This window comes from Coniophora puteana (genome assembly GCF_000271625.1).
Source record: "Coniophora puteana RWD-64-598 SS2 unplaced genomic scaffold CONPUscaffold_2, whole genome shotgun sequence".
NCBI classification, from domain to species: domain Eukaryota; kingdom Fungi; phylum Basidiomycota; class Agaricomycetes; order Boletales; family Coniophoraceae; genus Coniophora; species Coniophora puteana.
Genome location: NW_006913054.1, coordinates 3,290,465 through 3,313,558, shown reverse-complemented (window position 1 = coordinate 3,313,558; position 23,094 = coordinate 3,290,465). Strand labels below are relative to the sequence as shown.

At 51.6% G+C, this 23,094-nt stretch overlaps 8 protein-coding genes across 8 annotated transcripts; 4 read left to right on the top strand and 4 right to left on the bottom strand.

Moving 5' to 3' along the window:
* Nucleotides 1–2,437: 2,437 nt before the first annotated feature.
* On the bottom strand, nt 2,438–5,627 carry CONPUDRAFT_80194 (uncharacterized protein). Its single transcript, XM_007766150.1, has 5 exons — nt 5,388–5,627; nt 4,863–5,193; nt 3,608–4,801; nt 3,341–3,407; nt 2,438–3,249 (listed from the first exon to the last, which is right to left on the bottom strand). Exons 3-5 carry the CDS (start codon nt 4,579–4,581, stop codon nt 3,067–3,069), a joined length of 1,224 nt encoding a protein of 407 aa, XP_007764340.1. The 5' UTR covers nt 4,582–4,801; nt 4,863–5,193; nt 5,388–5,627; the 3' UTR covers nt 2,438–3,066.
* Nucleotides 5,628–6,399: 772 nt separating this feature from the next.
* CONPUDRAFT_80192 (uncharacterized protein) lies at nt 6,400–7,685 on the bottom strand. Its single transcript, XM_007766149.1, has 2 exons — nt 6,751–7,685; nt 6,400–6,696 (listed from the first exon to the last, which is right to left on the bottom strand). Exon 1 carries the CDS (start codon nt 7,430–7,432, stop codon nt 6,752–6,754), a length of 681 nt encoding a protein of 226 aa, XP_007764339.1. The 5' UTR covers nt 7,433–7,685; the 3' UTR covers nt 6,400–6,696; nt 6,751.
* A 4,599-nt stretch (nt 7,686–12,284) lies between these two features.
* Nucleotides 12,285–13,354, bottom strand: CONPUDRAFT_49433 (HET-domain-containing protein; the record flags this gene model as incomplete). Its single annotated transcript, XM_007765957.1, has 2 exons — nt 12,285–12,991; nt 13,051–13,354. Coding segments are annotated over 2 exons (1,011 nt in total), but the record flags the coding sequence as incomplete, so codon positions are not given.
* A 1,280-nt stretch (nt 13,355–14,634) lies between these two features.
* Nucleotides 14,635–15,286, top strand: CONPUDRAFT_150522 (uncharacterized protein; the record flags this gene model as incomplete). The annotated part of the gene is made up of 3 exons (XM_007766942.1): nt 14,635–14,705; nt 14,757–15,138; nt 15,197–15,286. 3 exons carry the CDS (start codon nt 14,635–14,637, stop codon nt 15,284–15,286), a joined length of 543 nt encoding a protein of 180 aa, XP_007765132.1.
* Nucleotides 15,287–15,955: 669 nt separating this feature from the next.
* Nucleotides 15,956–17,333, top strand: CONPUDRAFT_135346 (uncharacterized protein). The gene is made up of 6 exons (XM_007766941.1): nt 15,956–16,016; nt 16,071–16,272; nt 16,330–16,368; nt 16,451–16,539; nt 16,591–16,966; nt 17,022–17,333. The coding sequence occupies exons 2-6, from the start codon at nt 16,090–16,092 to the stop codon at nt 17,103–17,105; spliced, it is 771 nt and encodes a 256-aa protein (XP_007765131.1). The 5' UTR covers nt 15,956–16,016; nt 16,071–16,089; the 3' UTR covers nt 17,106–17,333.
* Nucleotides 17,334–17,887: 554 nt separating this feature from the next.
* On the top strand, nt 17,888–19,195 carry CONPUDRAFT_80189 (zf-MYND-domain-containing protein). Its single transcript, XM_007766148.1, has 6 exons — nt 17,888–17,926; nt 17,981–18,175; nt 18,234–18,272; nt 18,346–18,434; nt 18,491–18,866; nt 18,922–19,195. Exons 2-6 carry the CDS (start codon nt 18,035–18,037, stop codon nt 18,991–18,993), a joined length of 717 nt encoding a protein of 238 aa, XP_007764338.1. The 5' UTR covers nt 17,888–17,926; nt 17,981–18,034; the 3' UTR covers nt 18,994–19,195.
* Nucleotides 19,196–19,547: 352 nt separating this feature from the next.
* On the top strand, nt 19,548–20,786 carry CONPUDRAFT_135344 (uncharacterized protein). The gene is made up of 5 exons (XM_007766940.1): nt 19,548–19,631; nt 19,692–19,736; nt 19,812–19,885; nt 19,941–20,316; nt 20,372–20,786. Exons 3-5 carry the CDS (start codon nt 19,812–19,814, stop codon nt 20,447–20,449), a joined length of 528 nt encoding a protein of 175 aa, XP_007765130.1. The 5' UTR covers nt 19,548–19,631; nt 19,692–19,736; the 3' UTR covers nt 20,450–20,786.
* Nucleotides 20,787–22,059: 1,273 nt separating this feature from the next.
* CONPUDRAFT_98912 (glutathione S-transferase C-terminal-like protein) lies at nt 22,060–22,981 on the bottom strand. Its single transcript, XM_007766939.1, has 2 exons — nt 22,729–22,981; nt 22,060–22,658 (listed from the first exon to the last, which is right to left on the bottom strand). The coding sequence occupies exons 1-2, from the start codon at nt 22,947–22,949 to the stop codon at nt 22,157–22,159; spliced, it is 723 nt and encodes a 240-aa protein (XP_007765129.1). The 5' UTR covers nt 22,950–22,981; the 3' UTR covers nt 22,060–22,156.
* Between the last annotated feature and the right edge of the window lie 113 nt (nt 22,982–23,094).

The following is a 23,094-nucleotide window of genomic DNA, read 5'->3' as shown; positions in this document are numbered from 1 at the left end:
GCTTGAAGCTTGAAGGCTCGATTCTATATCTTCTTGCCAGCGTCTCAAGTGTGTGTAATCCGTTGCGCAGTATAATCATAATAAAGAATCCACCACGTAGCGACAGTGTGGAGCAGGCTGAACATTGCATGCTATTAGGCGCTAATGCGCTGACTGGCGTTTAGAACGTCCCAGTGCCTTTTTAATGTTGTTGCGTACATGTGGTATGTAGTGTGAAAGGATATGTCGACAATTTGGGGGTGGATTTTTTAATCTTAAGAACGTAACACAGATCAACTGGCCTAGTATGGCATTATTGGGCTTGCACAAACCTATTGGCCGAAAGCCGCCTTATGCACCTTTAGTATAAATCTGCCACCAACAAGATGAACCCAACGTGTATATTCTTTGTTTCTCTATGCTCCATGATCCTCAGCCATACCTCTCTCTCTTACTACAGCAACAGCTTGGTCGAGTAAGTTCCAAAATATTTCGAAGAGCTCACGAGTAAACACTAATTGGGACCTGTCTCTCTCTCTCTCTCTAGTGCTTAACTTGTACTTTTTTTAACCTCATCAAAAGATAAAACGGAGAACCGATGGTTGAGACAGGCGCAGGAGCTAGTGTGCTGGTGAGCAGCCTTGCAACACGTTTTATGGTATAAAGGACACTGAGGATGGTTCAGGCATGGGATGTTTTGACTTCCATAGGTGATGAAATCACCTACATATGGAACTGTACATGGTCGTTAATCAAGCTCTTGTACCTATGTACGAGATATGGGAGCTGTGCTATGGCGGGAGTAGAGATATGGTTCCGTAAGAGCTTCAACAGTTGTCTGTGCCATTGTAAATATTCACCGACTCTATTTTGAAGTGGTGTTTCCTCCTACCTTCAGTAGTCAGGCATGCACTCGGATAACCTCTGTGATGCTTTGTGAGTCTCTTTTCCTCCTGGAAATTGAGGGTAATTTTTTAAAGGGTGTCGGTCTAGATATCTATACCGGTTCTATTGCCCTCTCAGAAGGTGAACATTTCTCGCGATTCAAGGCCTAAGCTATACCTTACCTGGCTCCAGTTATTCTCTTGATTCGTATATGGGCAATATGGGAAATGAAACGCATCGTTGGGGTGTTTCTTGCTATCTTGTCTTTGACCAGTGGCGCGGCAGCATTCTACACGTTGACAAAGTTCACTAGCGAAATACAAAGTTAGTCATTTCATCACTCCTCTCAACAATATTATATTTAACGGTTTTGATATCTCATACTAGTCGCAGTCGATGAGCGGATTAATGGACATTCTTCTGGCTGCCCTGAGGTGACACAAGGACATTGGCTCAAGCTAACCTGGGCAATGCTGCTGTGTATCGAGACAGGTGTGTATTAATTTGACTTGGAGTCAGACGCTCAGAGCTCATAAGTCATCGCCCAGTATGTCTTATCCTCCTGTTGTTGAAGTCTTATTTAACGTGTAAGTACGCTATGTTTTCTCAGTAACCTCGAAGTTGGATGAATTCGCTCGCTTTACTCAGACAAGACCCTCAATACTTTGACTCGACTATATAAAACGGTTCTTACCGATGGTAAGTTCAAATCTAAATGCACCAAGAGCCCCTATAAATTCTTCTATGACGACAAATGCAACAGGGACACTTTACTTTGTTTCCCTATGCGGTATGAACAGAATCATTGAAAAATAGGTATTGTTAATGACGTCTCTGAAGGCCTGGTTTTAGCTCTTGTTGCACTCCCACAGAAGGCGAGTATAATATATACTCATAGAAAAAGGACGTGACTGATCAAAGTTACATTCAATAGAATCTTAACATCGACCTGGTTCTTCTTCTGAGCATACCCGTTGCTATGCTGCACTCGATCTTCGTAGCACACCTCGTGCTGCACTTAAAAAAGGTGGCAGATCCGTCTTCCATAGAAGATGGATTGACAATCATGTTGTCGACCTTTCGAGTAGCCTAGATCTGTCACTTGCGTTTCAGACATGGACAGCGCTCCTTCGAAAGTGACTACGGCACATTGATTATTTTTACTGTTGTCTAAGTTACGAGTATTGATTTGGTGGAGTACTTACATCCATCCATAACTATGAAATCGATATAGGCCAGTTCCTTGACTCTCGATTAGTTGAGAACATGTGCGCACATCACGAGTTAAAACTGTCAAGGTTGAGTTTAGAATAGTCATGGAATTGATTCACTCCCAGGTGTGCTTGTGTTCACGGTTGGTGCTACTACAAATAGAGTCCTTGATAAGCAATTGCAATGGACCATTGAAACAGCTGAAAACTTGCTCCTCGCAACCCAAGAGTTAACCTAAGCCAAGATTATAGTGAGCGAGCTCGACATAGCGCTCGCAACAGTGCAGCGCTAGGGATACAGCAGCATAGCGTCATTTTGGCAGCCGTAGATAGCGAACGTATGTATAGATGCATGCATGACCGCAAAAAACACAGGGAGGAAAGCAACCACCAGAACAACAGAAAACAGTGCGCATCCATGTAAAAGATATATGAAAGATGGTATAAAACGGCAACCTAGAAGAAGTGATATATGGATGAGATGTGCAGAACGTCCGAAGGAATCAATGGATGGGTGAGATGCAATGTGATACGATGAGATCGGGATGAAAGAGGAAAACAGAGCTGGAGCTCGTGGCCTAGAGGAGCGCGGCTTGCGTGGTGGACACCAAGCGCGACCCCGGACTAAGCAGCTCGCGGGGCGTATGCCGAGTGGGCAATGTGAAGCGCACTTGGGGAACTAGTTACAGCGGCGCTGTGGCTCGCGCTATCAAGCATCTCCGTCAAAGGGCTCGGTCTACGAGACACCACTCGACCGAGCTGCGTGATGGCAAGGTTGACCAAATGGCGCCGTGAGCCGCGCCTGTACTATCTTCCACTGCCATAACGGCAGCACTACGCCAAGGTGCCATGCGTCCTTGAAACGCAGCATGAATCGAACTGGACTGGGCGGTAAGATGTACCCACAAGGCCGACTCGTCACGAGGTGGCAACGGAAGCCGCTAAAAATCGAGAGCGGAGGGAGAAAGAAAGCGACGCATAAACAAGCCTGCTACCGCACATCATCCATCTTGTCCGCACCTCTTCGTTCGCCAAGCACGCAGACGAGGGTCGCGAAGATGTCGTCCCGTATCGACGTCCCGTGTGGTGTCAGCTGCAGACGCGCGCCGACGCCGTTGCCGCGCACGCTCGTGTACGTTGCGGCTTGTGCGCGTTTGCCGTCGTTTGTTGTTAGCTGTAGGTAGATAGAATGGGGATGTTAGCGTTGGTTGGGTAGGTGTGTAGTTGCGAGAAAGGGCGGGAGAGGGTAAGGAAGAGAGACGTACCGTAGCGCCGTCATCGGTGAATGACCATTTGTACGAGACGCCATTGGCAGCTGTGAACGTGCGTGATCTGAAGGAGAGTAACAAAATAAGTAAGCGTGTACATCCCACGAGAAAAAGGGTGATAGTGGACATCGAGGAAAAAGACCTCGAAATCGACGCATATATGCGCCCAAATAACACAAAAAACGGCATTCCCACCGCACCAAAGATAATAAATTCACCACCCAAAGGAAATCCTCACAAAACAGCTCGAAAAAAACCACTCACGATCCCCAAAGCCTCTTATGCACCCCAACCGCCCGCTCACCCACCAGCACGAGCACCCTCCCAGGCGCAAGCCACGCCACCCGCGCCACCTCCGCCGCCTTCCCGCTCCTCCTATCTCCCTCCCGTATTCTCGAGCCCGGGCGACTCGAATGCACAGACCCGCCCTCCCGGTCGTCTACCATCGTCCGCCGTCGATTTGGGTCCGGCCGGTCGTGTCTGCCGCCCGCAGACGGGGAGTGGAGATTGTCCGAGCTGAACGCGTGCCGCGGCGGCGGCGGATGCCCATGCCCGTGCCCGCGCACATCCTCTTGCTGCTGCTGCTGCTGCTCTTGCGGTTGCGACTGCTGCTGCCCTTGTGGATACGGATCCGGCTGCCCAGGCCTCCTCTTCACATCCGGCGGAAACGGCGCGCGCGGCGGGACAAACGGCTCCTGAGCGGCGGCGGGCGGCGGCGCATGCACCCTGCGCTTCTCGTCGCGTGCAATCTCCCGCGCACTGGGCGCGCGCGAGTGGTTCTCGTACGCGTACGGCTGCACCTGCCCGTTCGCCTGCGCCCTGTCTCTATCTCTCGTTGCGCGGTCGGCGTCGCGCTCTCGCTCCCGGCGCGAGCGCGAGCCCGGGATCAACGATGGCAGGGAGAACGTCGAAGGTGCGACCGAGGCGAGCTCGGAGAGGGCCGACGGCGCGGTGGAGTACAGCGACGGCGCTGGGACGTGTCCGTGCGCGTGGGGCGGCCCGTGCGACCTTCTTGATCCCGACGACATCATCGACATGGATGACGGGGGAGGCGGAGGAAGTGTGGATGATCGCGGCGGAACCGTGTGCCCGGTGCTGCTCGAAGGATCGAGCGCGAGCACGAGTGTTGTTAGCCGTGGCACGGTGGGTGGGGCGTACGTCTGGAAGCTATACACGGGGCGGCCGTGCGCGGAGAGGGTCGTGTTGAATGGGTCGTCAGAGGAGAGGGTATAGTTCATGGTGAGTCGATGCGTATATTCGAGACGAGACGAATGACGGGCAAGCGAGTGAAATGTAGATGAATGAAGGGAGGGTACGGAATTGCCGTAGCCTGCGTGAGAGTTTTGGATTCGGTGCCGTATGAGCTGCGTAGGGGGGCGCGACGAGGGGCGGGGAAAGAGGCAGTATTCAACGTTCAGGAGCAAGACGCGGGTGGTGAGCGAAGTGAGGGATTACTTCCTGTAACGCAACCACAACGGGTTCATCCCCACCTGAGGAAAAACAGGGAGACATAACGCACCTAACAAGCTTACTATCCTTCACCCACAAACCTAACCGTCCTCCTCGTAAACCCGCAAACCCGCTGGAATCCCGTAGACGGCACAAAAACAGGCGACGGCGGAAGACTCGGAGAAAACGTGCTGGTATGACGCAACGACGAAGATGGAGACGGAGATGTCGCAAGGGCAAGCTTGTGCTGCAACGCACTAGGTGCGTGCAGGGCAGGGCAAGCTGCTCCGAGTATCGCCTCGGTGGCCTAAAACAGCAGCGCCTGACGACTGCGCGGCCCCGTTATGGAGAGCGAATAGCCTTGCTTGCTGAGTCTACTTTGCTACAGCCGCTGGGGGGACCTATGGAAGCAGGAAAAGGGATCAGCCAGCCAGGTCAATCAGAAATGGCACAGTGGAGGCGTGGTGCGATCGGAGCCGGCGGAGCGCGCGTACAGCAAGAAGGCGAGGGTAGTGAAGAAGAGGAAGAAGAAAGAGAAGGCTCGGAATGACGGAACAAGAATAGCAGGGCGCTCAACGAAGTGACTGGGGCGCACCGTTTGTTTGTACACCGTCTCGTCCACCCAATTATCGCCCCACCAGCTCAGGCGTGCTTCAGGCACGGACAAATACAACAACGTGCAGCCCAGACCAAGCCCAGCAAGCCTAAGCAAAGTCCAAGACGGCTCGCTTAGAGGATATGAGATCGCCGAGCACAATCGCTGTGTTTGCGAGATGAAATAGGTGAGAGGGCCGCGTCCGCTGAGAGAGGTGACGTAGGAGGAGCGGGGGGAAAGTTGGCGGAGGTGGCGAGGTCCAAAAGTGATTGAGTTGGGAGGATGAGGCCGCTGAGAGCGCGAACCTTAGCGAGGGTCCGAGCGCTTCAGTGTGGGTACAGTCATCGTCAGTGGCCAGAAGAAGCTAAACTTTCAACTACTAGCGCTACTCGCTCACTTTTACATACAAAACACTGATGCTAGAGTGCATGGCCCAACCACGGAGCGCAGGCACGAGTTGCACAGCGGGGCCCTCGCCAGTTCAAGGATGTGCTGTGCCTCCGGCATGAAGCTGAAGAGTAGTACTTGCTGTAGAGTTTGAAGAAAACATTGCCACAGACATGGCAGTAGTCTCACAAGTCCGAAAGGCTCAGAACTCAAAAGGCTTTCCCCACACATCGCCACACCGCTCGCTCAGCGCTGACATAGAACGCGACCGACATTCATTGCTATCAACCCACTTTTCCGTCTCATCATTCGGTTGGCCACTCGGCCGGCACGGCCCCGGCACACCGTCGATCAAGTGACCTCAGACGGGCCGACCACCGAAACCCGAGACACGCGGCCTTCGCACGATCCTCGGCCGCCTGTCAAGTCCCCGGACGCTTTCCCCGTGCCTTGTTCTTTGTCACCCTTCCCCGCAATGCACAACGCGGCAACGTGATCCCTTGCTATTGTTCAACAGCCGAGCCTTTGCAACGGGGGTCTTCAACAACGCAATAGCCTATGCCAAGGCAAGGCAGCTATCAGAAGAAAGACTGGCCAGACGACGAGAAAAAGCAAAAAGGAAGAAGTGTATTAGACAAAAAGCTGCTACAAAAGAAGCGTACAGATCCCAGAAAACAAAAGATTACGGTTGTGATACTACAGAGCAAACGTGAACGAGCGTGATGAGATGCAAGAGAGCAGAAAAGAAGATTTTCGCGACTCTCGATCTCAGCGTTGTGGTGGTGGTGATGGATCCTCCAAAAGTTTCGGTTTGTGTTTTCTTCGTCGTATGACAGGGATGAGACCAGCACCATCTTCGTCAACATGTACATTCTCTATTTCGTCTCCTCCTTCGCGCGTCGTCTTCTCTGGTCCATACTCCCTTTACACGCATCAGCACGCGACACCCCAAAGCACAAGCGAAAATAAAACACACCCTACAAATCCCCAACACAAACCATCGTCCTCAGCCCACTCGGACTGTACGCCCGCTTGCCCTCCCCAACCGGCGGCGCCCGCCTCAGCGGCTTCTGCCCCGCACCCGCCGCGCGGCTGAGCAAGATCCCAGCGACAGCGCGTTGCCCACGGGCCCTATCGTACGCTGTGCACCGCGCCACACGCGAGGGCGGCGACGGCGCCGCGCGGTGCCTCGCCAACACATCCAAAGAGGGCCGGCGCGGGAACCGCACGACCACCGCGTCCGAGGGGCTCTCGGGCGCCAAGGGCGGCGCGCACGAGGGCGAGGGCGGGATCGAGATGGTGATTGGTGCACTGCGTGAGTCCGCTGCTGCGGGCTCGGGCTTCGCGGCATATGAGTCGTCGAACGGGTCTGCGACGTGGCCGTTCATGATGTCCGGTATAGGCAGCGGGGGCGGGGGTGCAGCGCGTCTGGTGGTGCGGAGGAATGTCACCTGCGGGGGACGGCGGCCGCTCGCGGGGCCGAATGCGACCATGGGGCTGGCGAAGCCCTGCGCCTGGAGGGCGGGGAAAGTGCACGACCCGCTGAGCTGGGATGCCTGCGCGGGGCGCTCAAGCATGGCAGGTGTGAAGAAGTTGTTTCGCCCACTGCGAGGGCCGGGGAAGGCGGAGTGCATGGAGGCGACTGCGACTGCTGCCATTGCGTCTGTGGTCTAGTGGGTATGAAGCGGGTAGTATGCGAGGGCGGGAGAGGTATGTAGACCGAGATAGAGGATTCCGAGGAGAGATTATAAGAAGCTGTAGAGGACCGGAGAGATAAGAGGCCGAGACGACGTGTATGTGTGATGGGAGTGAGAGAAAGAGATGAGGGAAAGCGACCAGCCGCCGGGAGACGAAGAGGGTAATGAGCAAGCACAGGCTTAGGAGGGGAGGACAGACACGCGCACAGCACACGGAGACCGGGAGAGGAAGGGAAGAAACAAGAGGAACAGGATTGCGCCCTCCGCTCCCGTCCTTTCTTATATCCGTTGTTCACCGCAGCCAAGCAGCGCCCGTCTACTCACGACCCTGTCGGCATGCAAGTAAGAACGTCCTTCAAAACCTTTGTTCAGCCAACACAAAGGAGGAGACGAGTCACTAGTCGCTGATCCGATGTTTCCTTCCTGCTCTCACCGCCGGCTGCACCACCCACGGGGCTTCTGCCACCTCCTATCAATCCCCATTTATCCTTGCTTCTCTTCCAATCGGGCACCCTGGATCGGTACCTAGCCCCGATATGGAAGACACCCCGGAGCGCTTCGGGTGTGCTCGGTGAAAAAATAAAACAAATGGCGCGCCCGTGGATAAAGAAGGAAACATAGGCAACAATAACAGGCCACGTCTCACGCCCACTCCGCTCCCCCTCCCTCGTGCACACGTTATGCCCGCCTTCAGCTTTGCTGGCACACTCCGCCCAACTCAACTTAGCTCTCGGTGGGACGCTGATAAGACTGATAGAGCCTCGCTCCAGCGCATGCGCCCGAGGTGTTTCAAAGATCTTTGCAAAGAACCAGATATGATGAATATTTGATCGGAAGTGCCTCCCCGCAAATGTCAAACAGGGCGCATTTGACACTTTGCTTGCCCTGCTGGTCGCGTGCATGCTAATCATGTGTTCCTTGGATAACGAGCTGGCCCTCTTTATCCTCAGCTAGAGCATACATCGCGCCTTTCATCGAAAGCCTCGCTTTCAGCCTCGCGATTGTCACGAGTCGTCGCAAGGAGAATCAGAACGTGCTGATTCTCTGATCACGATGTCGCACCGTGCACGACGCGTTTCACCAGGGACAACCAGGTCGCTCTCAACATTCATTTATCCATGTCAGCTCAGGTGGTTACGAAAGACTCCGACGACACTTGCCTTTATTCTCTGCAACAAGCGCGTGGCGCTCGTCCTTGTTCTCTCTGACTCGGGTCCGACCTTGACGTCGACTTGGATTGTCGCCTCTAATGTCTGACTGGAGCGACATCTCCTCTCCAATTTTCAACACGACGGTAGCATGACGCTATGGTCATCAGCCTACGCCACCACTCGGGCCAAGGCGAACCCTGCGTAGTAACCACCCTCTTTCTTACCTCTCACGCTCAGCACAACAAACAACATCGACAACCAATGGCGGTCGTCTCATCAAGCGCTCGCTGCATCTCGAGCAAAACTCCGACTGCTCGCGGACTCTTCTAGACTCTCCCCAGAATGGAATATTCTACGTTTCAGCTTCTAAGGTCTCCTCAGTTCCTGTCCTGATAACCTATACATGTCTTGCTTTCGGTCCCGTGGCCTCCTGTTGCACTCTCGGCGCTCGCGCGCGGAGCTGGTTCTCCTCACTAGCTGAACTTGGCAGCACTGACAACGACGACAACGACAACGGCCAAGAGCGAATATCACTTCAGCGCTTGTTTGATCTTCAATATCACCAGCGGATACTTAGGGAGCGGAGAGAGTTAAACTCGAGGGTGGTGATCTACAGTACGTTTCTTGTTCCGATGCACGATGGTGATAGGCGCCTGGAGGGGTGAGTGATGGCGAACGCTTCGTATCGCACGGTCCGTCTGTTTACTGCTTATTTGTCTCGCTTTTCGGTGAGGAGTCAGTACAGGACTGTGGAAGCTCCCGGGTACGCTTGTCCGGAAAAAATCTCAGATGAGGGCCTCGCGCGCTATAAAATAGGGGTTATGGCGCGCTATACGGACAAGCAAGGTGGGTATTGCCGTAGTATCGCCGCAGGTGACGGAGGCCTACAACATCGTAGTATTGTACTACTATGGTGTTGCTATGGTGGTTCTGCTTCTTGAACGCGTTAGGAGTGATCACTTCCCTAACTTCCTTTCTCGTGAGTATGTTCCATCTGAATTCTTTTGTAGGTTAGTAAATGCAGAAACTCCCAATTGAAGTGATTAATGCATACCTATCCCAGGCCCAAAGCTTGAGTTTGAAGTACTGGCCCGAGAAGTGAGATATGGTGCCATTCCCGAGGTGGTATATCAGCTCCGAGTCCCTACTAAGTGTCCAGAGATGGATAATTGAGCTACTATAATGCCAGAAGAAGTTCTTGTCGTCTTCTAGCTGCGCTTGCTGAAAAACAAATCAGCACAGGTAAGATATTGACAGATGAGTGAATAATGTGATTGTATACCTGGACATAGACTTGTACACCAAGATTGGTAAGATGAGATGTTACAGGGCGGGATACGGTATCCTTATTGCCGTGACGAGAGCCTTTTCCCGGCCCAGAAGAAGTGTAGAAGCAAACAACTTCCCCGAGATAGTAGATACTGTCTCGCACAAAAATGACTGTAGATTTGCGCGTCAGGGGGTTTATATCATCGATATTTCGAGTCAGTACTCAAGGACCTGTTTTATTATTCAGTTATACAAGCAAAGAACACGGGCGTGCACTTGCAGATGAGCTGAACCGCCAGTGGGACTGCTCGAACAAGCTCTCGAGCAATAGCCCACTCGTTCTCGCGGCTTTTCTCTTTTGTAACTCGAGCTGCTCCAGCGCTTGTCGAGGTGGAAGGCTCTGACACTTGGGACTGAGCAGCAACAAATGTGAACAATGTAGATCAAGGTTGCAATGATAAAACGTCACGACAATCGTAGCCAACGTTAGTGCCACATGCTCAAGTCGTTACTGGCAACAGAGGTAGATTTAGACTTATTTTCACGTAGTTGTAGGCTATCACTAACTTCACGACAATTGAATTTGGGGCTGACCCAGTCGCAAGTTTTTCACGGCATCTAATCGCCGGTCGTAGCCACCACCCTACAGGCGCGCTATCGCGGACGAGCCTTCATGTCTGAGGGTCTGCAACGCGCTAAGATAGGGGCTAAAACCGGACATAGAATTCGTCCCAAAAAGGAAGGTAGCCGCGCTACGCGCGGACGAGTCTATCCACGAGCTTCCACAGTCCTGTCAGTACGTATGTTTTCTGCGATACACGCTATACGAACACCACGAACACCTCGGTCGCCGTCGCGCCCGCGTCCAACACCGGGCGCTAGACTCACCCTCGACTCTGGCTGGCTATACAGTACGCGTGGACTGCTCGCTTCATCGCATCAAGGTCCAATACCAGCTCACACACTCCCACGTCGGGCTCAAGTCGCAGGGTTATTCTCGCGGGTGGATTATTGCCTTCTCGCGCACTCGGCGGCGGCTTCCACGTCTCCCTTGGTAGTCCAATCCCTCTTTCGCGTCTATCAGTGCACAGACAGACTCTGACGTATGCGTGCGCAGTATGCGAGGGTATCGCTGGTACCATACCAGGCATCCGAGTCTCAGTCGGCCGATACCGTCACTCGCGGTCCACTAGCATCGCGGTGGCCACAGCCCAGCTAACCAAATGTGAAGCGTGTGCATGAACTTGCATCCGACTCTGTGCTGAGCAAGAGGCTGCAGCACCAGGCGGACTGTGGACGCGTACAAGCTAATGGAAGCGCAGCAGCGCCTTATCGCGGCAGCAGCGGTGATGATGGCGGTGAAGTGTTTCGTGGCGGTGAGTGCAAGCGCACTTCTTTCCTCTGTCCAGCTTATCGTTTGGCATCGTATTCTAGCTCAGCTCGAGTTCAACCAGTTAATGATATTGTCTTATAATAGAACACCTTGACTGCTACTCTCTTCCCTCAACATAGTACCGTACTAGTAGCGTTATACAATCCCTGTCTCTATCCTTTCCGCATGCTTATACCAATCGTCCACGCCTTGAACCCCTTCTTTCAAACAGCCAATGCGCTTGTACGTCTTCATCTGACTCACGGAATGATCCGAGTCTAACAACTCTATGACGATTCCTTGCCAGACCAGTGGGCTTTGGTACATCGCCACGACACAGATGCGCCGAACGCCACTCTTGGATGCGTAGCTGCTGCTGTCGGGAGCGCATGGACCGGTTTGGGGCACCATGTTTCCTCGTAGCCTTATCCACAGGCTCTACGTCCAACGTTGCACCGTATGAGGCACCTCGGCCAGTGCCGGTACCGCAAGTGCTAGTTGGAAGGTAGGCCTCCGTCGCCTCAAGCACCGCTTGCTATGTGGCTTTCATTCAAAATGATTGTTATGACACATAGCGTTTACGCATTGCATCCTTAGCTAAGTAATGTGACTTATCACACAATCTCTATCTTCATTGATGGTGTATCATCAAGCCAGGTACTCACTTTGTCAATATCTCCGCTTTTCTCAAAGAATTGATCGAACAAGCCGATGCGACGATACTCGCATCCCTTGCCCACTTGGTCCCCCGGACCTGCTGTCTCGATGACAAGCCCTTGTACGATCCGTGTGTCTTTCTCGAATCTAAGACGGCGATGCAGTATGACGAAGGATATATTGATGACATCCCTGAACGAACTTTCGTCACTGCTGTCCAGTCGACAAACGCCAATATGCTGCATGCGCTGTTTTGTTACGTCGTCAATCGACGTTGAGTCCATTGTGGCCAAATCCAGCTCTCCTCCTTGATTCTCGTTTCTTAGACGATACACAAAGCCATGGGGAGCCAGGAGGCAGTCTTTTACCACAGGTGCGCGTAGAACAAGTATGCCTGCAGCGACTGCGCTAAAGATAAGCTCGCTACTTCGCAGCGTCGTTTCGCACCACACAACTTCGGCGACGAATATCCCGCTTTCGCCAACGAATGATGTGTCCCCGCTTTTAACCTTGGCGTTGCCCAGGACCACGATGGCGCTCGGTACTCCTTCGGTCGTTCAAAACAATGTATCGCGCTGCCCTTGTGCCAAAGTAGGTCGCTAAGGAGCGTGCTTTTCCAGAGACCTGCGAGGTAAGGAGTTTGAATGACGTCGTGGAATTCCTCAGCGAGCGACGCAATCGCAATTAACTTGTCTCCAGACACAGATATGCTGCGGTGGGTGTAGTTCTCGACAGTATATTTCCACACCTTGTGGAGAGCCTCTGTCTCCTCAGGCGTCTTTGGTGACTTTCGGAGGTAGTGAAGGGGAGGAGGCTCTGCCGCATCAACCCACAATGGATAATCTGCGCCGGCTATGTTCCGCGTGGATCTCTGGCAACGATATTGCAGTGTGTGTGACGCAAATATGAGTTCACGTGGGGGAAGGAAGTACTCCTGCATGCACCAACCACGTGAGTGGATTGGCTCTATTGAGAGTGTGTATAGCGTGTCGTCGGATTCTACAAGTGACACTGTTCCAGTCATTTCAGGAAGCATGGAACGCAGGGCTTGGCTATCTTGTCTTTGGGGCTCTTCTTCGGCAATCTAAACGGTAGCATCGTATCGCCTGTGTCCACAGAGCCTACTGTACCTTTGCGGTTCTTCAAGAATTCCTCGCTGACACGATGCGCGCTCGCGGCAATGATAGTTAAGTAGGAGTGGCGGTAGACATTCCGCATGTGTGACAGCTCGTGGATTTTGTCATCGTCAGAGTCCTGGATGATACATAACGTATCGGCCCACAGATAATCTGCCCCGAGCCGGTTGGTTGTCAAAATTGCGTCGAGAATGGTTTGCGGAAGGGGCAACGCATTGATGCCATCGTGAATGTACGAATCAATATTCTGCGTAGTTGTGCTGTATGGCTGCGCTTCACCCCAGACATAGCTCAACGCGACTTAGCGTTCACGTTTTCCGTTTGCGACAAATAGTTGGGGTTGAGAGGGATTGCTGCAATCGATTATGCGTGTAGGGAGGTAGGTTTGGGATCCGAGAGCAAAGGACAGTTGTCATGTTCACGGAGACAGTCATTCATGAGCTCCATCACGAGTGATATCGCATATTCGGATCCCACGTCGTGATCAAAGACCTCTTCCTCGTATGTAGGGTGCAGCTGGGTTATCTATCGGCCATGTCATAAGGGAATCACTACGGCTTAGAGTTTGAAACTCACCGCAGGTAGTATACAAATATCCGTCAATGACCTTGTTATCGTTCAAGTACAGGCGAATAGGGAATCCATTACAAGAGCTATAACACACCCACTTCACAAAATCCTGTTCGTGTCCCATAGAAAAACAAAGTAAAGCGTCTCTGCTGCATTTTCCGTCAAAGAAGACATCCGTCAAGGACTCTTACTGCATCGAGTTCTGATTTTACCATCGGTAAGTATTGTTCTGTATAGACAAGTCAAAGTATTCAGAGCCTTGCAATTGTCTGAGTAAAGCGGGTAAATTCATTCAACCTCGATGCTGCTGATCGGAAAACGTAGCATACTTCAAGTTACGCGCAAGGTTGCTGCGTGACTGAGCTTCAGCTTCGAGCACCGCCACTGACACTTTGAAATATGTTGCTTTTGAGTGACGTCAGTAATTCGGCAGGCGCTAAGATAGGGGCGCATCAGGGTGTGGACCGACGCGCGCTTGCCTTACTCCCACTTCATCTCGTCCAGCCCAAGTAGCCAACAGCAAGCTTCGGAGTAACACAAGACTATTCGGGGTTGAATAGCGGTAAGGCTACTATCGTTGATACGATCGCCCCTACATACTACTAAATAACTCATGAAGTCTCCCTCGGCACACATCCAACTGCATCACCTGTGACAGTGACCATACAGACTCCACGGATCGAGCCATGGTCGCTCACAACAATCGAGAATCGAAGTGGCCAGGGCAAGGGGGATTAGTCAAAGGTTGTTCTGGGTGTGAAAAATCCCTGATACCCGGTCAACAACGGCTGCACACCTGCTCAGACTGCCAAAAAGCCTTGTATTGCGTAAGCTTGCCCTCCGCTTTTGTGGTACATAATCACGTCTTACTTACAGACCCTAGAACAAGGAATGTCAACGAGCTCACTGGCCCGCCCATAAGGTCGCTGGACTGTTCTTGCTATTTCCGTCGTTGCTAGCACAGGCTGCTTATCTGTTCCCCTTTGGCAGAACTTATGTCGCCTCAACATGAAGTCGCGCGAAGACAGAAAGTTGGCTAGCCCGGAACTAAGGAAAGATGCCGAAGACTTCTTCAAATGGTACGTATCCGTAGCTTTACATCAAAGATATCCTCCTCAAAATATGATCAGGGTATCCCATCACCGTTCCGTGTTCACCGTGGCGCTTCATCACGGACTGAACCTCGAGAACGACCCAGACGCATACAAGACCAAAGGCTTGATCATAAACTTCACAGAAAAGCCTGACCGCACGAGCTACCCGCCGCATCAGAGATACAATGTCTCCCAGGGAATCGTCTGTGATATCGACGTCATTCGCCTATCCGCAGCCCGGACGAACGATGGCGACTTCTCGGACTTTGATCAGGCGATTGCAAAAGGCCAGCGAATGGGCATCGTGATTTTTAGTTATAGGGAAAATCTTGTCAGGCAATGGCAAAGGATCACGATGCCGCCGCCGAAGTATCTCAAGAAAGCTGCGCAAACTGTCGAAAGTCCGCAAGACTCATGGGTATGTCTACTACCTCGTACGATAGACGCTGAGAGAGCTCACGAAGATAAATATATAGGTGTCATGGTTGGACAAGGCAGTAAATGAGAACTTCGAAGCCAAGATCAAGCTCGCAAAGCCACCCAGTGGCAGGAATGGGCGGCATTAGAGATGTTGTCTCTGTCACTGGTGTCGTAAGTTTTGGGGCTTCTCGTCGCATGCAGTATGGTTTCTCTATCTCATTTTATCTCGATAGTGGTTATCTGAACAGTCTGACCGAATTATCGATTCATTGTCACCTGTTGTAATAATAGCGCATCTATATGTTATTGCTGCTTTCCTCTTGTCAGATTCCGAAGTAGAACCTGGATGGACGGTGATACGTGAATGCTACGCCCGTGTCAAACATCACACTTTGATGTAATGCCACAGCTAACCGAGGAATGTGCCTTGCGAGTTGTGGTACTAGAGGAGTGTTGGTCGTTTTATTTGCTCCCGTCACCTCAGTTCAGCACACAGAGATCATCTGTAAATGGAAAAGGAGCGACTGACGTGCTATGTTATTGATGCGCTCCCCTTCTCTCACCTTGGGTCCCATTACTCAATACGGGTAAAATATGCTTGAAAGCCTCTAATAGTGATAACAAGTAAACCTTGAGCTCAAAGGGTAAGTATATGCGTGGTACAGGTACGAGTACTGTTGAAGCTAAAGCTTGTAGTGTGCGGCAAATGCCGAAAAGTGGCACCGTGAGTCCAGGCAGGTCCCGGCGATGCATTCTTGGCCCACTTGGCGCGTGACTCTTGTCCATAGTTGACGTTGAGTCTCTCACCACCCTTGCTTTCCTGAGCGTCCAAGCCCGTCTATCTGCCGCTCATACATCAACCGGGTCAGGAACCTGGTAAGTATGCATTTGTGTCGCCTGCTGCTGGGTAACGATGGGGTGCACCACCAGACCCGCCCATTTGTCAACCATGAGCGCGCAAGACTGCAGAAGCTCCGGATCCGAAAACATCCACCGAGACGCAAATGGCGGGGGGGTGGAGTGGAAGGGGGCTGGAATCGTGTCCGATGGATGCGCTTCGTGCGACGGACACCAAAACCACAGCTCAGCCCGGCTGCAGCGCTGCGCGGGCTGCAAGAGGGTCATGTACTGCGTAAGTCGAGATTATGGTCGCTCTGCGGTACAGACTCACCTAAGGGCATTCCACCAGAGTACTGATTGCCAAAGAGCCCATTGGCCTATACACAAGGTGCGACCATTCTTTTCGAGAACAATTTCCATCCGGCACAGTTAGCCAGCGTGAGTAACAGACTAACCGTTTTGACGGCTAGAAACTGTGTAAATTAAGCGCACAGATGCTGCAAGAGCTCAGTGGGCTGGAACCTCAGGCCGCGAGATCCGCAGCAGAGTTTGACAAATGGTTCGTCCGATTCTTCTTCTCACTTCCGTACCTTCTGTAAATGTGGCCTAGGGCATCATTGCACCGCCCAGCATTTGTGTTCGCAATTCATCATGCCCTCCAGCTCGAGGCAAACCCAGACGCGCACAAGTCTCATGGTTTATATGTTGAGCTCACTGCAAAGCCAGATCGCCACAAGTATCCACTGCACCAGAGGTATAACATTAACAGGGGATTCATTGTTCCCCTTGATGTTCTCCATCAAATGGTGGGCGGGGCGTCGCATGGAGAAGAGCTGGCATCAGCTTATCCAACCCCGGATGAAGACCGCCGAATTGGTGTCATGCTGCTCGGCTTCAATCGCGTCGCACGGTGGCAACGACTGGGATTAATGGAGCATGGGCATCTCGGAGAAATCGCGCGTTACGTTGGGATATCACAGGACTGGGTAAGCCGATGATCCCATATGCTTACTTTTTTGCGATCTCATAGTAATCGCACAGGTCTCTTGGTTAGAAAAAGCTATCAACGAGAACTTACAGGCTAAGATCAGGTTACCGAAGGCTCCCAAGAGCGGTCAACGTTAGAAGTAATGATCACGATGACCAGTCGTGTTTTCTTTCCTCTCATATATTCATTGTTCCTTGCCTGTATGTTCTGTATAGTTTCATCCGTTTCCATGTACACATGCATGCTCAACAATCGCTTTATTCCTTGCTCCGTCATCCGCTTGGTCGTCCAATTCGCTCATCAGTGCAACGTCTCAGCTGAAATGCAATATCGGTGATGATAGACATATGCTAGTTTCCAGCAAGAATAGACTAGAATTTTGGCTCTGCAAAGACTCCTACTTTCCTGCGACCCGCCTGTATGTTCTTGACTTATGGCACGCCCGTAAGCAGGCCTTAGCCCATCACCCGCAAAGCCAAACCCAAGTTTAATATAAACATAATACCAAACTCAATCATGATGTTCTGCGGTTTAGACCGTTACACTCCTTGATAATGGATGTTCCTCTTCGAGACTTCCGAGTCCCCTTACCCAGCTCCACTTCGAGCATGTCCGACGAGATTGTGCTGTACGTTGGTCAACATGGCATTTGCCATGGTATGTCCAGTGTTGGCTTGAAAATACTCCAGTAGGCAGTCAGTACATGACCGAATAAGACATCCGGTCGCAGTCGATGCTTCAAAGGACGCATCGGCACATAGAGGCATCAAGAGGAGTGCAATATTACCGGAAGCAATTCTCAAGGGTATCTTTCCGGCAGTTGCCGACAGGGGTGATGTGACACATGCGCCCCTGTGACGCTCTTCAGCTTGCGGCTGACCCGTCTCACCTTGGCAGTTTGACGAGCACCACATAGCAGAGACATTGAGCCAACGGGAGCTCGCCAAACATATAGAATGTATGTTTGGTGTTGCATCACTTATCCCAAAGCAACTAAAATACAGCACCTTAGCCGATCTCCTATCCGTGGCTCATGAGCACTAGCAACAGCAACAGCTCGATGAACATGCCGACCAACAGTTCTGGAGATGAAGAGCTAGTAGTGTTGTCTTCGCATCTGATCAAGGGATGCGTCAATTGCGATAGATACGAAACTCCTGATCAGAAACTCTTGAGCTGCTTGGGGTGCGGGAAGGTCCGATACTGCGTAAGCCAGTTCTCACAGTCTCGCAAGATACGCCTTTATGCCATCTATTTCAACTCAGAGCAAAGAATGCCAACTAGCCCATTGGCTCGAGCACAAGGTACTGTGATACACTCCACCACAACCAGAGAGCGTTCCTAACTCTTTATTGCATTGACGACACCGATTGACAGGTTCCGTGTAAATTGAACAGGCAGGCAGCACAAAGCTCCAAAACAAGAGAGCCTGATGGCGGAAGGGCAGCGCATGAGTTCGGAAGATGGTTCGAGTGCTTGATCCGCGTTTCCGTCGCGCTACTAATGATTCAAACCGAGACAGGGTCCAGCTCAACAACCCAGTCTTCACAGTTGCGCTTTATCATGCACTCGGCCTCGAAGCCGACCTCAACGCATACAAGACTAGAGGCGTCGTTGTCCAATTTGCGTCAAAGCCTAACCGCCTTAATTATCCTATGCACCAAAGGTATAACGTTACTGACGGGTTCACTGAGGACCTCGATACCATTATCCAATCGATGCCTCCGCGATTGGCAAACCCCGAAGAGCTCAAACAGACTCTAAAGGGCAGCCGTCCTACGGCTCTCATCCTGTTGTTCTACGATCGGGCTACCCACGTGCTCAAATTACACTTACCCTCGTTGCAAGAGCTCAGGGACGCAGCAGAGGGCGTCGATAAGCCAGTGAAAGGCGATTGGGTAAGTCCAATTCCTTGCAGATCACCGTTCCCGGACACTTATACCAATGTTGTAGTTGAAGTGGCTGGACAAAGCCATCAGTAATAACTTCCAAGACACAATCAAGTTACCGAAGCCCTTCAGGTGAAAGTATATATGAGGATCAACTGAACCATTTCTTCTATGGGTGTTCTTTCGTCTGCCTTTGCCGAAGCTGTATTGGTCATAAGGGCTTCATGCTAATTTGCTTGTGTATTAGGTATTAGTTAGTTGAATATTCAAGACAGTCGTGACCATCATTACTATCCCAGCATGTTGAGGGTATGGATGACTGCTAACATAGTTTAAAACACGTTTACATGACAATATTTGAGTAGCCCGCGTGTGTTCACAAAAAGGGGGCGCCCAAGTGGTGTGTTTTCGGTAATTTCCGAAAAGGGGTACGTGAGATATGGGCACGCGACGCTCCATAGACCCTCTTGTGTCTTGATTCTCCCTCAGTTCGACGGACATCAGATCATCGGGATACTCGACTCGGTTCAAAGTAAGCTCGATATCTTGTATCGTATCAGACTGATTAGGCTTCCACAATAGGCAGGTTTCGGTTACTGATCCACTATGAGTGCTAGCAACGGCGAGAGCTCTGCAGGCATGCAGAGCAACACTGGAAATGCACAGCGGCAGTTCGAGAACTTGATCAAAGAATGCGCGAAGTGTCGTAAATCCGAGGGTTTTGCTCAGATATCCTTACTGGTTTGCGCAGCGTGCAAGAGGATTATTTATTGTGTAAGCTGATTTTCTCACTCTGTCCGGAATATGCATTGCTTCATACTACCTGTGCTCTAGATTTAGAGCAAAGAATGTCAAACGGCTCACTGGCCTGAGCACAAGGTATTCAAGATTCCTATGCTGTGCTGTCAAAGTGGCTTCTCTCTCGTGCCCTTCGCTCATGACCTTCATTGGCAGATGCAATGCAGACAAAACAAGGCCTTGGTGCAAAACGATGGTGGATCGGAGGCTGCGAACGATTTTGCCAGATTGTCCGTCTGCTTCACCCTTTCCCCCTGTAACTACTGACCATCTATGCTAAAATAGGGTGGAACTTAACAAACCAGTGTTTATGGTTGCGCTCTACTATGCACTCGGACTTAAAGCACAGCCGAATGCATTCAAGCGCAGTGGCGCGATTATCCAATTTATGTCGGAACCCAGTCGTCTCAGCTATCCCCTCCAGCGGAGGTACAAAGTCAGCAAAGGATACACCGCAGGTCTCGACGTTATTATCAAGGCTGTTCCCGCACGACTTGCGAATCTCGACGACTTCAAGCTGTCCACAAGAGACGGCGATCGAGTGGGCATCATTCTACTGATATGCGAAGATAATATCCAGTTGCTCAAATTACAACTCCCGTCGACGAAAGAGCTGAGAGACGCAGCGAGAAGTATCGCGATGCCACTAAGGAGCGATTGGGTATGTGCAAAGATCTTGAATGGTGATTTACGGGTAACTTAAAGAAATGCGGCAGGCACTGTGGCTGGACAAAGCCATCAGCGAGAATTTCCAAGCCAACATCAAATTGCCGAACTCAATCGGCGGAAATTAGTTTATTCGATGTTCTTTTCGTTGTGTCCGTCGCGCGCTACAGTCACTCCTTTTTAGGCCAATCGAGACGTACCAAGAGAGGCTCAGAAAGATAACGAGTGATATTTGTACAAGGAGATTAGGTGCCAGTAACATAGGACGTGATCCAATGTGCAACTTGGTCACAGAGCGTCTTCGAAGCATGACTCAAGTGGCGAGGTGACACTTGGGCTTAAAGCAAGTGCTGCAATCCGGCAAGGACCGAAAGCGCGTCTTGGTGTCGCGCTCGCGTCGCGTTCTCCTGCTGTAGCTGCCTTCTTCCACCACGCTTTGTTCTACCCACATAGACGAACACCAGCTCCCATTTTTTTCATCAAAAGAAACAGAAGCATCGTGAAGTTGAACAAAAGGTAAGCATAATCTCGCTTCGCCCATCACCGAGCGATTGTAACAGTGAACGGCAGGAGGTCTTGCGCCGAGAAAGAAACCATGAACGCTAACATCGGTAAATCGACAAATACTGCGGCTGATCATCGGAATGAGGAGATGGAGTGGAAGGGCATGCCTTTACTCAAGTTATGCGCCTGGTGCTCGAAGCGCCAGTATCCTGGTCAGAAGCCGCTACAGCGTTGCGCAGCCTGCAAGGCAGTCGTGTACTGTGTGAGTGCATACAACTGACTTTTTTGGTTCGCCGCAAACACCTATCTAATTCGTTTAATCAGAGTCGAGAATGCCAAACAGCTGATTGGTCGACTCACAAGGTGCGGCGATTTCTCCAAAGCGCGATCCCCATTGGGCGCATACAGCCAGCCAAACGAGCGTAGGTCACTGATGAGCTTTAATCACAGAGAATGTGCAAGATAACCATTCAGTTGGCGCAAAAGATCAAAGCAAGTGATCCAGAAGAGAGGAGTGCGGCGACAGAGTTCATAAGATGGTACGTCCGCTTCTTAGCAGAGCTACCCCCAGTAACCAACTCGACCTAGGGCACGAGTTCATAGTCCAGTGTTCATGATTACACTTTATCACGCACTGAAACTTGACGAGAAACCGGACGCATACAAGTCTAAATGCTTGTTCGTTCATCTTACGGCGAAGCCCAATCGCCATAATTATCCACTTCACCAGAGGTACTCTGTTCTCGGCGGACGCATTACCGACCTCGACTACATTCGTCGGCTGCTGGGCGGTAGGTTCGGTGATGAGACCGTAGGCCTGGATAATGTTGGGACGGGAGAGTCTAAGGAGGGCCTTGTTATGCTCGCATGCGACGATGTGATCGGACATTCGGAGAGGGTGCCAATCTACACGCGCGAGGAAGTAAAAAGTATCATGCGAGGCGTCGAGGTGCCATATGACTGGGCAAGCAGTCCTTTCCGTGATACTTGGAGCTGATGTTGATGATTATTCTGCAGGTGAAATGGCTAGACAAAGCCGTCAACGAGAACTTTCGCGCCAAGGTTAACGTTCCCAAGTCTGCTAAGGGCAACCAACGGTAGTCTCATGCGCTCGGTAGCTGTGTTTTGTTACGCTCTCTTTTCATGGCAAATTCTTGGACTTCTTGACCATCACACTGTAGTCGTCACATGAGCTCTTCCGAAAACGATGGATATGTTTCATAATGCATCCCACCCCGCATCCATGCCGTCAATCCTTGAAACCGTACATAAGATAATGTTTTAGAGTCGGTACATAACGTCATTCTATTGTCTTCATATACTCTTCCACTCTACAACATCGATGCATGTTTCCCGTCAGAGGGAGGGGCTGGTGTTGAGAAGCTCGGAGAATACCCTGTCTTTTCCACAGCTCGCTTATACGTATCCGATGCATGACATGCCTGTAACCATGCCTCAATCCTTGGCCAAGGACCACCACCGTCAATACCTAACCGATATAACATGATCATATCGATGCTGAACTCCATCATCGTATCCGCGATCGTAACCTGCGCCCCCAGAATGAATGGTCCGCTGCTCTTTGCAAGCTCCGCTTCGAGCCAATCGAGGTCGCGCTGCACGTTGACTGACATGCCCTTCACCATCTGGGCGAGCGCATCCGGGTTGGTTTCCTTGAGCGCTGGCGGAAAGTTGCCCCTCGCGTAGAAGATGGCCATGCTGTGCAAGAGGAACGTCGCTTCGGCCGCGTGTAGCCAGATCTGGGCGCGGGAGCGCAGGGGTTGCTGCGCGGGGTAGAGTCTGTGGGTTGTGTCGTACTTCTCGCAGAGATATCTACGATGTTTGAAGCCCAGCAATGAGCATTACGATTCGATTCGCGCGAGATACATCAGATAACACGTACTCGGCGATGGCGCCGCTCTCGTACAGGCAAAGGTCGCCGTCCTTGATAGACGGAAACCTGCCTAGAGGGTTGCCAGATCGTTCTATGAACTCTGGCGGGGCCTTCATGTTGACGCGACTGGAGAACTCGATGTTGTAAGGTACACCGAGCTCCTCCAGTAACCAGGCCGTACGGATGGCGCGCGAAGTTTGAAGAAAGTACAGGGTGATGTTAGCGGTCATGATGGTGGGGAGTTAACCTGTGAATTGGTTCCGTCAGGGCTCCTGCATGTCATCATGGGTGGGTCCGATCTGCACGGAAAACGGTCATCACCTGAGAGACAATCGTACCATGTCGCATTTAGTGCATGTAGCTTGTGAGGTTGTG